At 40.9% G+C, this 13,893-nt stretch overlaps 1 protein-coding gene across 1 annotated transcript in view; it reads right to left on the bottom strand.

Annotated features, from left to right (window-relative positions):
- DNER (delta/notch like EGF repeat containing) overlaps positions 1–13,893 on the bottom strand; it is a 169,196-nt gene that overhangs the window by 18,850 nt on the left and 136,453 nt on the right. Inside the window, exon 9 of the mRNA XM_018568368.1 lies at positions 13,290–13,412. Coding sequence (XP_018423870.1) covers positions 13,290–13,412 — 123 coding nt within the window. The remainder of the gene's footprint in view (positions 1–13,289; positions 13,413–13,893) is intronic.

Below are 13,893 nucleotides of genomic sequence, written 5' to 3'. Positions count from 1 at the left end.
GAGCTCTGGTGCGAAAAATTAGGCATTACATCTCACCTGAAGGCAATGTTGCAGTGTGAACAAGGCACATAAAAAACAATGGTTTTCTATGTGCCTTTGTGGTGACTGGTGTTGATCTACTGTGGACAATGCCATTCACTGCACATAGTGTGAACACAGCCTTAAAGAACCTTAGGCAAAATAAAAAAAAATCCTACCCTAGCAGTGCCTTATGTGCTCGTTTTGGTATAGGGGCTGGAATAAAGCAGATCTACTTACCTGATACTGGCTTCCTCCAAGCTACTAGACAGGTCCCTGCAGCCTCTTCTTCCCTGGGCTAAGGTGGTGTAAGGATCTCTGGTGTTATCATATCTAATGCAAGTCCATTGACTTGCATTAGACGTGAGCACACCAGGGGACATTGCATAGCTGAAGTGTAGAGAGGTGATTGCTGACAGCCACGGGACCGAGGGTCAGCTAAGTAAAACTGCTTTACTTGAGCCCCGTAGACAAAGTGAGAAGGTAACCCTTGCAGTGCAAAGGTACATTTTTCATTTTCCCAGAGCTCTCCTTTATTGTGTTCAACATGCCAATGAATAGGTATCTTCCTTCAGTCATTTGCATGTTAAGTGCACACACTGTTTTTAAGACTAATTCGACTCCCAAGGGACATGCGTTCAGCATTGTCATTGCTGCAATGTGGCCACAAATAATAGTTAAGAACATTGAACCCGTTCTTTAGTATATGAGTTCTCTGACCTCCACTTATTTCCCGACTGCTTCTTAGCAATCGCTTAACAATGTGCTTAGTGAAAATCACCTTCAGCTACTGCTAATGACTGCGGCAAGGCTCTGTTCTAATAAAGTAAAACAAGCATCCAGCGGCGGTCAATGCGGTGCTAATAAGACTGTCAGCCGATCTGCGTGATCGATCTCCATGTGAGACACTGCCCTCTAGCAGTGAAGTAATGCATTCAAAATGCCTCTAATGAGCAGGAAAGCTTTGCCTTCCACCATGCAGTGACAAGTGGCGGCCCCATCTATCAGGAAGAAAGACTGAAGTCTGCCTCCACTCCTCTAGGCAATTGCTTACAGCTTACTAATCACTGATGGGTCACTCTACCATCCAATGTGTTCTGTTGTTTCGGCTTTCATTATTTAATGTGGCCAGTACATCTAAATTCCATGGGTTTAAATTTTAACATTAGAAAAAAATTAACATTTTCTGAGTCATCACATAAATAATCGTAATGCTTTCATCTAAGAGTGCTTATCATTCATTCATATTTTTTCTCGTGAAAGTTCTAAAAGTGTGCAACATGCTTAGTTCTGGCCAAAAAACAGCAACATGATGGATCAAAACTGGAACAGTGAAGTATGAAGGTGTCCCAAATTGCAATACATTAAAACAGAACTTCGGCCAAAAATAGGATAGAAATAAACAACTGCTGAAAATATAAAATAACATAAACAGTTTTTGCTGCAATATTCAGCTTCGATCTAGAGCTGCTCCCCCCAATTCTTTATTCATGCAGCTAGATGTCTTCAGTCTGATGGTCATGATCATTCAACTCCCATCCTCTGAGCCCAGCTCATTCTGGACCCGCCCTAGCCCGTGACTGGACATCGAAAGGAAAAGTAATAAAGTGGTTGGATTTGACTCCAGCCCCGCTATACACGGACTACAAGAGGCTGATACATTCAGGCCATATTCAGGTACTTACACTGATTGAATTTAAAATAAACGTAATGATGTGTTAATGATTACAGAAATGTGTGTGATTCATATAAACGTAGGGGGGAATTTATAAAAACTGGAGCAGACAAAATCTGGAGCAGATTTCCACTGCAACCAATCAGCTTCTCTGTCTCATTTTCAAATCTTACCTGAGCAAACTGAAGAGAGAAGCTGATTCATTGCCAGGGGCAACTGCTCCAGATCTGTCTGCTCCGGTTTTGATAAATTTCCCCCTTAGAGTTCAGGTTAAAGCTACCTACAGACAAATATTGAAAAGTCATGCAAATACTTGTCTTGAATTGTATTGTGATTGTAATGTCTTCCTTATATTGTAAAGCGCTGCACAACCGGTTGGCACTATATAAATCCTGAAGAATAATAATACTAATTTTCTAACTTTTCTTGTGCTCTCCCTGAAGAATAATATGAATAAAGAAAGAAATACACAGAAAAATGAAAATCTAAAATAACAAATAATAAATAAAAAAAAAATTGAAAGCATAAAAAAGACCTCACTCATTTTTATGACATATGTTATATGTATGGCCAGCATAAGACATGATCCTTCATCAGATAGTGATGCACTGCTTTCTAGTAACACACTGATTGTCAGGCACAATCCCAAGACTAGTAATACAAATCACAACCCTGAGTGTACAATCACCTTTAGATTTAGCAGTGACCATAAAGTGTGAGCGTCTACCTAATTAATACATTCAATTTAAAGCCATTTAGGTACGCCCTCACACTACAGAGTTGTTAAATCTGCAGGACATTGGGCAGGCAGGTTGTATATTTACTTCTGGAAATGCCATTGGTTTTCAGTATTGAGAAGCTATGCCATAAAAACAGTATGTTAAATGTGGTCCTGAAGTGAAATATCCCTAAAACAGCTTTAAAGTTTGCTTGTACAGTATTTCATTTTAAAGCATTAAAAGGAGACACCACAATGTCTGCTATTACCGTTATTAGCCAAAAAAGCCTCATCTGTGCCCCTCACTGATTTATCTTTATTGTTTTACTGTGGCCTGACTGTCCAATGCTTTAGCTCACCGACTTCCGATGTTAGTGGCTTAGTGGCCACTAGTGCATTCTTATTAGACAGTGGAATGGCTGATTCAAGTGTTTACCCATGAAGGAAAGTCTCAGCTTTATACCATTCTTCTGACTCATACATTCTCTAACTGTTCCTTCTATAGTAGGAAGTGGGAAAGAGAGTGGGATGTGGCTTGGAACAAATCTTTAATTTTGACTTTTAAATCTAGCCTATTGAGCCAAAAGCAGGAAAGGAATTTTAAGATTCTAACCAGGTGGTACAGAAGCTCCCCGCTGTCCTACATAGAGTGCTTTCATCTTTGTCTGATTGCTGCTGAAGACATGGGACTAGAGAGGGCACCATGCTATGTATCTGATGGTCCTGCCAACAAATCCACCCTTATTGGCAGTCCATTTTCAGATTATGGTTTCAAATTACAGGGACAAGCTGACACATGACTCTGGAGGGATTCTTTAAGGCGATTAAAAAAGGCTTTTTTCTTTCCGCAGGTAGGGCCTTAATTCCTAGACATTGGAAGCCAACTTCAGTCTTGCAGAACCAAGAGTGGATATGTGAACTCAACCACATAAGGTGGATGGAGGAACTGACATCCCACCTTTACAAATGCTACTCAGATTTTATGGCAACATGGAGCGCTTGAATACATTTTAATTTTCCTCCAAAACTACAATAATTGTTTTGCCTTGTGAATTGTTGCGGTAACAGTGGTATTCAATTATTTAATTGGTGCCGGCTGGGTCCACCAGTCTTTCTCCTCTTCCCTATTTTTGTCTCTGCAGTGCAGAGGTGACCAATTTTTCAACTAGATTATGCTCTACCCACATCCTTGACTAATACTTTGCTATTTGTCCACTTGACCTAAGAATGTTCTTACCATCGTGTCCTGTATTAAATGCTTTGTGTGTTATTATATTCTGTAAAAACCCCTGTGTAGGGGAAGGGCCCACCCTTGCCTTGATTTGTTTTTCTGTCATTTCTGTAAATTAATTCACTTTATTCTTTAAAAAATGTAGAAGTAGTACATGGAGTACAGGTACACTCAATATGTTAATAAACGGTTGAGGCAGGCCCCTACTAATTATAACAGCGGAGTCATACTTTACCTTCATATTCAGGTGGACATAAACACTGGTATTCGTTAACCAGATCTTTACAAGTTGCTCCATTCTGACATGGGGCTGACAAACACTCATTGTATTCCTCCTCACAGTATGGTCCATGGTATCCTGTGGTAAAGATTAAAATGCAAATTAAAATTCTGCAATTTTATTGGACATTTATATATTTTTATACTGGAACAAAGCATAACACTCAATAAGCATTTATCTAAAAAAGGTCAGCAATACTATCATTAATTAGTGCAAAAGATATACAGTATATGCTTACTGTAAACTGTGGAGACAAAAAGACACAATTTGCTGATAGAACAAAAATGTAAAGGGACCTGTCAAAATTTAAAATGTGGTAGCTGCCATTGCTGAGACAATCACAGGGTCAGAGGTCCCCTGAAGGCTGACAGCTGATGGTCTGTACACTTTCTGATCTGAAGTTCCCCATTCTCTCCACATAGTTCGGGATTTATCAGATCTCATTATCATCACACTCTTCTTTAGGAGGTTGCATGGAAGGGTTTTACAAGCACATTTCCAACAAAATCAACTTCTGCTGACTCTGCCTGTCTGGATAATCCACTGTATGGTGAAATTATATTGCTGTAATCACATTGCTGATGATTTAATCTCCATGGAGTAGCTTGTCATTCTCCCCAGCAACACGATTTAACCAGCTGAGTGGATTGTGGTCAGTGATCACTGTGAAGCCACAGCCATGCAGGTAGTGTTGCAGCTTCTGCAGCCACCACACAACTGTAAGACACTCCTTCTTGATGGTAGCATATGCTACCTCCCTGGGAATAGCTTCCTGCTCAGGTAAACGATGGGATCTTTCTCTCCTGACTGACCCATTTGGCCCAGGTCCATATCTAAGCTATAGGCAGAAGCATTAGTTTGCAACAGAAACTGATGGATAAAATTCAGCGGGGCTTGTAGTACAGGAGCATTGGCCAGTGTCTTCTCATCCTCTGGCATCCAGGACACCAGCATAATCAGTTTCCTCTTGGTCACGTCAAGGATTTGGTTAAAGCACTATAGTTGCACACAAATATCCTATAGTAGCCAGATGTCCCTAAGAATGACATTACATGCTTTTTGGCTTGAGGGGTAGGCCAGGCCATCATGGCCTTTCACTTCCCTGTCTTAGGTCTTAGGGTGCCTCATCCTACCTGGTTCCCAAGTCCTGGGCTTTTGTCATGCCTGTCTAACACAAGATTGTCAAAATAGTCACTGCCAGTTTGTCCAGAACTTGTGGTAGGGCTGTCATGTAGGGCTGAACACTGCAATTTCATCCAGGTAGGCAACTGGAAATGCTCCCAGCCCTTCATGCACACACCCTGACTACCAACTATCCTTGGCACATCTATATTTCCATCTGACAAGGTTTTACAATTAGACAACCAGCATATTATTTAGCAGAATTAAATTACAAGTTGTTAGATACCAAATATGATAGATATTGTATATGCAGTGTATACTGTAATTGCACCAGCTACTTGGGGTAACAAGGGGATACAAGGTAAAAGTGCATCACCCCATTCTTCAATAGTTTTGAAATGGCTCTCTAAGCCCAGGGCAGGATATTCATTACTAGAGCCTGAAGGAGCGATCTATTGGAACTCTACATAACACTCCTCTGTTAGATCGCTGCTTTTATACAGAACATTTCTTTGTTTCATGGTCCTAACCTGGCTTGGAATACTGTGATAATGTGTCAGTAAGCTTATGCAATGACTTTTCCTCCTTATGATGTAAAAAAATGTATGCGCAATAACTTTATAGGGAAAAAGCCAAAAGTTTGCCTCCACTGCTTTCGGCATGTGCCTACTGTAGATAATGGTAAATCTGGCCCTGCACAAGCCAATTTCATTTTTAAAGCATTGCCTGATTAATGTTTATATATATATATATCAGTAATGGTTTAATGTACAAAAAATCATGCGTAAGGTTCAGAAACTGTAAGTGCACTGCATGTTCCTAGGAAACCTGTACTGTCAGCTGCCATTGCTGAACTCTCCTTTTAAAAATACTCATTACCTGGCTGTTATGCCAATCCAAAAGCTCCAGTATTTTGTGTCTCACTGGGCTAGAATAGGTATGCAGATCAAACATTCTGACGTTCCTACTTTCCTCTGACTTCACTTGCTGCATACTTATTCCAGGTCGGTACTGCAATCAGAGAGAGCCAGACACCTATCCGAAAGAAGTCAGCGATGGCTTCCTCCTTAGTTCCTTCAATACAGGTTTCCTTTCTGTTGGCGACACCTATATTTTTTGCTTTTGTAATTGTATGAGAACAGTATATAATATGAAAGTATCTCCTGTGACCACTAGGTGGTAGAAGCCCTATAAATTATCTTGCTTTCATACTGCATCTCTACAGGAGACAGAACTGTAAGCAGCATCTCTGAAAGCACAAAGGACAGACTTGGTATTGTATCTCTTTTTGTCTGAAAAATGGCAGCTTTCACAAAGCAGAAGAGTCGCACTTTTGTGTCTGATAAAGTAACCGCACAGCTATGTGGCTATTAAATGTTTATATTGGGGTTTTGCGTCTTACAAGGTTGAGCCCCCAAAATGCAGCCAAGCCTTTCAACTAATCCATCCTGCTTAACATTCTTCTCATGAGCAAATCTGCAAACCGGCACAAAGACTGTGACCCAGCGTGGGTGCTAACCGAGCAACCTTTCATACCAATGTACTGTATGAGGGAGCCTCCAAACACAATGACTAGCAACAAAAGGGGTTAAATGACAACCAGACTGTACAAAAATGCTGAATACTGGCAAGGACAATCCACTCATGATGGAGACGTTTCTGAAAGGTTACACTGCAAAGTGGAGGTACAATGTCACATCTAAGCAGGGTCTCAGAGCTACAATTACGTGATTGCATTTGACATCATCATCTTGGACTGCACAGCTCCTTCTCAATTATTGCTCTTGTAATATCAGCAAAGTGACCTGTATGTCTACTCAAACTGACAAAAGACTATCATGTTTGTCATTCTATATATTAGATGTGATTATTATTCAGATAACATTATTTGCATACTGGGAGCTGCTGACTCAGTGGTTAAGCAAGGCTACTCATAGTGAAAAAACAGATCATAAGTTCTGGTTTTGTATCTAACCACTTAGCACTATTTAGACTGTGAAGAGCTCCACTGATCACAATTTTATTTGGCTTCCTCGCTACATTCCAAACCGGTTCTACTAAGTATATAGTTGAGTTAGTGTCTATGTTGGCTTTTACTACATAATTACTGCACTAAAGCAAAAAAATCTATAAAGCAACCATGGTCCCCAATGTGAACTTTATTGAGTTCTCAATATATTTGTCTTAACCACAGGGTCTTATACTACTCAACCCCAATCTCCAGAACCAAGACAGTGATGTTCCACATGGGAATTTGAGTTTCACCTAGATAGAGAGGGTTGGAAGTAGATATGAAACAATGCCTCTCGGGGCTCTATAAATGTAAATGCAATGAACCCAATTAAAAAATGTTGCCTTCCTGGTACTTGGTCTTAGTTTGTGCTGCAAAATGTGTCTCTCATAAAAGGCTTGACAGAAAAGGTACATTTAGAGGGTTATTCACTAAAGAGCCAAAGGATCAAGCTTTGGCTGCCGGACCCCTTCAGGTTCAGTTGAACCGAAGGGCTGCTGTACGGGGCTATTCACAATAGCCCCTAAGGCAGCCAATGTATGGCTGATTTTAGCCGATGTATGGTAATGTTTGGCTGTGTGATGTAATACATGTCTCAAATCCTTACCTGCGTTTAATGCATCATCATTGCCGCAGTGACTGTATTGTACTCCTGTATGATGTAATACAGGTCTCTAAACCATTACCTGCGTTGCACGCATTTCCTCAGTGACTTTATTATTTGGCTGTATGATGTAATACAGGACTCAAACCCATTACCTGCACATACCACATTACCTGCTCATACCACTGACCTGTGTATCTGCAGTTGAGATCTATCAGAGAAGGCAGGTTGACATATTATCACACTGGGCCTGGCTCTTGTCTTTTGCTGTCACGCATTTCTGGAGTTTGTCCTGCTGTGTGCAGCCTTCACTGCAGATCCCTGCCAGATAGTTGCTTCCTTCCTTCCTTCGGCATGAGCTGTTCACCATGATTGCAAGAACCGCCATTCGCTTTAAGGTAGGGGACCACTGAACGGGTGAGTACAGACTAAAAGAGCGCTTTTTGTCTGCTGTGTGGGCGGCCACCGGATGTGGTGTGGGCTCATTCAACGTGAGCTGTGGCAACCTCGTGGGCTTCGAGGGCCAGGGTTCAGATCGAACCCATTGCATTGGGCATTACGGGCTTTCCGTGGGCCTTCTGCCAGCAGTGGACTCTGGGAGACGGTCTGTCCAGGCGTCTTTTGCTGGATGGAGTGTCTTCTTTGGCGTCGCTTTTGCCCACCCTGTCAGCTTGTTATTTATCGTTTGTATGCTGCCATGAAAGGCACCAGGAAAACTGAGAATTGTATCATACTTACCAGTAATTTTCCTTTCCTGGTGCCTGTCCATGGCAGCATACTACCCACCCTGTTTGTCGACGCATAGTTACAAGAATGCAGGGGGAGTCTCTCTCTCTCTTTTTTATAGATTGTTACTGGTCCTGTGGGTGGGGATAAGGAGCGGAGCTTATCGTTTGTATGCTGCCATGGACAGGCACCAGGAAAGGAAAATTACTGGTAAGTATGATACAATTTTCCGTTATCTGCAGTGTGAGATATAAGGTGCTGCTCACTATTGTTCTTGCTAGAGAATCTGACATAAGGAGGCAAAACAAGCCTTGGCAGGTCAGTAATGGGGAAATACTAACTGGGAGACCAACAGGGAAGCAACACTGTTGACAAGTCATTTGCCCCCTATCATTCTTTTTTTGGGATACAGATTCCACAGCTCCGTGCCTCTTTAAACATAACATAAGAAGTCTCTGCAGTACTGAATGTACTAGTAGTGTTGCCTCCCACTGGTATACAGATACCTATACATACTTCAATGATTACTAGATCAACTAGATCCACTAGTACAGTCAGGACAACCGGTACTGCTCTACCCATTCTGTCTGATACTCAAAGCATTTACTGAGGGAAGGGAGTATGTGTTTGGAATAGGGACTGAGCCCCTCTACTTTCCATCTTGATCACATGCCCATAATGAAAACATGTCCACTACACTGGCATTATCCCTATTCAAAGTAGTATCTCTTATTACTTAGCTGATTGGCAGAGGTCTGGGGAAGATTAGATCCCACAATTCCCAAGATCTATAAGGTTCAGTTGGATTACATATCACAATTCCTTTAGGGTCCGTTCACAAATGCCTGCGTGCTTCATTTTAGCATGCGGGCTAGTGTGTATTTTGTGCCAATGGTAGAGGGTGGCGCCTTGTGTTGTAACAAAGCCATGCACTGTTCACCTTTTGTTCAACTTTGACATTTCAATAAAGTAACATTTTATTCACATCTATCTAGCACAGCAGAGCTGTGGTGCAGTGCCATCAGGGGAGCTCTGGTGCGAAAAATTAGGCATTACATCTCACCTGAAGGCAATGTTGCAGTGTGAACAAGGCACATAAAAAACAATGGTTTTCTATGTGCCTTTGTGGTGACTGGTGTTGATCTACTGTGGACAATGCCATTCACTGCACATAGTGTGAACACAGCCTTAAAGAACCTTAGGCAAAATAAAAAAAAATCCTACCCTAGCAGTGCCTTATGTGCTCGTTTTGGTATAGGGGCTGGAATAAAGCAGATCTACTTACCTGATACTGGCTTCCTCCAAGCTACTAGACAGGTCCCTGCAGCCTCTTCTTCCCTGGGCTAAGGTGGTGTAAGGATCTCTGGTGTTATCATATCTAATGCAAGTCCATTGACTTGCATTAGACGTGAGCACACCAGGGGACATTGCATAGCTGAAGTGTAGAGAGGTGATTGCTGACAGCCACGGGACCGAGGGTCAGCTAAGTAAAACTGCTTTACTTGAGCCCCGTAGACAAAGTGAGAAGGTAACCCTTGCAGTGCAAAGGTACATTTTTCATTTTCCCAGAGCTCTCCTTTATTGTGTTCAACATGCCAATGAATAGGTATCTTCCTTCAGTCATTTGCATGTTAAGTGCACACACTGTTTTTAAGACTAATTCGACTCCCAAGGGACATGCGTTCAGCATTGTCATTGCTGCAATGTGGCCACAAATAATAGTTAAGAACATTGAACCCGTTCTTTAGTATATGAGTTCTCTGACCTCCACTTATTTCCCGACTGCTTCTTAGCAATCGCTTAACAATGTGCTTAGTGAAAATCACCTTCAGCTACTGCTAATGACTGCGGCAAGGCTCTGTTCTAATAAAGTAAAACAAGCATCCAGCGGCGGTCAATGCGGTGCTAATAAGACTGTCAGCCGATCTGCGTGATCGATCTCCATGTGAGACACTGCCCTCTAGCAGTGAAGTAATGCATTCAAAATGCCTCTAATGAGCAGGAAAGCTTTGCCTTCCACCATGCAGTGACAAGTGGCGGCCCCATCTATCAGGAAGAAAGACTGAAGTCTGCCTCCACTCCTCTAGGCAATTGCTTACAGCTTACTAATCACTGATGGGTCACTCTACCATCCAATGTGTTCTGTTGTTTCGGCTTTCATTATTTAATGTGGCCAGTACATCTAAATTCCATGGGTTTAAATTTTAACATTAGAAAAAAATTAACATTTTCTGAGTCATCACATAAATAATCGTAATGCTTTCATCTAAGAGTGCTTATCATTCATTCATATTTTTTCTCGTGAAAGTTCTAAAAGTGTGCAACATGCTTAGTTCTGGCCAAAAAACAGCAACATGATGGATCAAAACTGGAACAGTGAAGTATGAAGGTGTCCCAAATTGCAATACATTAAAACAGAACTTCGGCCAAAAATAGGATAGAAATAAACAACTGCTGAAAATATAAAATAACATAAACAGTTTTTGCTGCAATATTCAGCTTCGATCTAGAGCTGCTCCCCCCAATTCTTTATTCATGCAGCTAGATGTCTTCAGTCTGATGGTCATGATCATTCAACTCCCATCCTCTGAGCCCAGCTCATTCTGGACCCGCCCTAGCCCGTGACTGGACATCGAAAGGAAAAGTAATAAAGTGGTTGGATTTGACTCCAGCCCCGCTATACACGGACTACAAGAGGCTGATACATTCAGGCCATATTCAGGTACTTACACTGATTGAATTTAAAATAAACGTAATGATGTGTTAATGATTACAGAAATGTGTGTGATTCATATAAACGTAGGGGGGAATTTATAAAAACTGGAGCAGACAAAATCTGGAGCAGATTTCCACTGCAACCAATCAGCTTCTCTGTCTCATTTTCAAATCTTACCTGAGCAAACTGAAGAGAGAAGCTGATTCATTGCCAGGGGCAACTGCTCCAGATCTGTCTGCTCCGGTTTTGATAAATTTCCCCCTTAGAGTTCAGGTTAAAGCTACCTACAGACAAATATTGAAAAGTCATGCAAATACTTGTCTTGAATTGTATTGTGATTGTAATGTCTTCCTTATATTGTAAAGCGCTGCACAACCGGTTGGCACTATATAAATCCTGAAGAATAATAATACTAATTTTCTAACTTTTCTTGTGCTCTCCCTGAAGAATAATATGAATAAAGAAAGAAATACACAGAAAAATGAAAATCTAAAATAACAAATAATAAATAAAAAAAAAATTGAAAGCATAAAAAAGACCTCACTCATTTTTATGACATATGTTATATGTATGGCCAGCATAAGACATGATCCTTCATCAGATAGTGATGCACTGCTTTCTAGTAACACACTGATTGTCAGGCACAATCCCAAGACTAGTAATACAAATCACAACCCTGAGTGTACAATCACCTTTAGATTTAGCAGTGACCATAAAGTGTGAGCGTCTACCTAATTAATACATTCAATTTAAAGCCATTTAGGTACGCCCTCACACTACAGAGTTGTTAAATCTGCAGGACATTGGGCAGGCAGGTTGTATATTTACTTCTGGAAATGCCATTGGTTTTCAGTATTGAGAAGCTATGCCATAAAAACAGTATGTTAAATGTGGTCCTGAAGTGAAATATCCCTAAAACAGCTTTAAAGTTTGCTTGTACAGTATTTCATTTTAAAGCATTAAAAGGAGACACCACAATGTCTGCTATTACCGTTATTAGCCAAAAAAGCCTCATCTGTGCCCCTCACTGATTTATCTTTATTGTTTTACTGTGGCCTGACTGTCCAATGCTTTAGCTCACCGACTTCCGATGTTAGTGGCTTAGTGGCCACTAGTGCATTCTTATTAGACAGTGGAATGGCTGATTCAAGTGTTTACCCATGAAGGAAAGTCTCAGCTTTATACCATTCTTCTGACTCATACATTCTCTAACTGTTCCTTCTATAGTAGGAAGTGGGAAAGAGAGTGGGATGTGGCTTGGAACAAATCTTTAATTTTGACTTTTAAATCTAGCCTATTGAGCCAAAAGCAGGAAAGGAATTTTAAGATTCTAACCAGGTGGTACAGAAGCTCCCCGCTGTCCTACATAGAGTGCTTTCATCTTTGTCTGATTGCTGCTGAAGACATGGGACTAGAGAGGGCACCATGCTATGTATCTGATGGTCCTGCCAACAAATCCACCCTTATTGGCAGTCCATTTTCAGATTATGGTTTCAAATTACAGGGACAAGCTGACACATGACTCTGGAGGGATTCTTTAAGGCGATTAAAAAAGGCTTTTTTCTTTCCGCAGGTAGGGCCTTAATTCCTAGACATTGGAAGCCAACTTCAGTCTTGCAGAACCAAGAGTGGATATGTGAACTCAACCACATAAGGTGGATGGAGGAACTGACATCCCACCTTTACAAATGCTACTCAGATTTTATGGCAACATGGAGCGCTTGAATACATTTTAATTTTCCTCCAAAACTACAATAATTGTTTTGCCTTGTGAATTGTTGCGGTAACAGTGGTATTCAATTATTTAATTGGTGCCGGCTGGGTCCACCAGTCTTTCTCCTCTTCCCTATTTTTGTCTCTGCAGTGCAGAGGTGACCAATTTTTCAACTAGATTATGCTCTACCCACATCCTTGACTAATACTTTGCTATTTGTCCACTTGACCTAAGAATGTTCTTACCATCGTGTCCTGTATTAAATGCTTTGTGTGTTATTATATTCTGTAAAAACCCCTGTGTAGGGGAAGGGCCCACCCTTGCCTTGATTTGTTTTTCTGTCATTTCTGTAAATTAATTCACTTTATTCTTTAAAAAATGTAGAAGTAGTACATGGAGTACAGGTACACTCAATATGTTAATAAACGGTTGAGGCAGGCCCCTACTAATTATAACAGCGGAGTCATACTTTACCTTCATATTCAGGTGGACATAAACACTGGTATTCGTTAACCAGATCTTTACAAGTTGCTCCATTCTGACATGGGGCTGACAAACACTCATTGTATTCCTCCTCACAGTATGGTCCATGGTATCCTGTGGTAAAGATTAAAATGCAAATTAAAATTCTGCAATTTTATTGGACATTTATATATTTTTATACTGGAACAAAGCATAACACTCAATAAGCATTTATCTAAAAAAGGTCAGCAATACTATCATTAATTAGTGCAAAAGATATACAGTATATGCTTACTGTAAACTGTGGAGACAAAAAGACACAATTTGCTGATAGAACAAAAATGTAAAGGGACCTGTCAAAATTTAAAATGTGGTAGCTGCCATTGCTGAGACAATCACAGGGTCAGAGGTCCCCTGAAGGCTGACAGCTGATGGTCTGTACACTTTCTGATCTGAAGTTCCCCATTCTCTCCACATAGTTCGGGATTTATCAGATCTCATTATCATCACACTCTTCTTTAGGAGGTTGCATGGAAGGGTTTTACAAGCACATTTCCAACAAAATCAACTTCTGCTGACTCTGCCTGTCTGGATAATCCACTGTATGGTGAAATTA

Source organism: Nanorana parkeri, unplaced genomic scaffold (assembly GCF_000935625.1).
Source record: "Nanorana parkeri isolate BGI_ZX_2015 unplaced genomic scaffold, ASM93562v1 scaffold1176, whole genome shotgun sequence".
Classification (NCBI taxonomy): domain Eukaryota; kingdom Metazoa; phylum Chordata; class Amphibia; order Anura; family Dicroglossidae; genus Nanorana; species Nanorana parkeri.
This window is presented reverse-complemented; position numbering and strand designations above follow the sequence as displayed.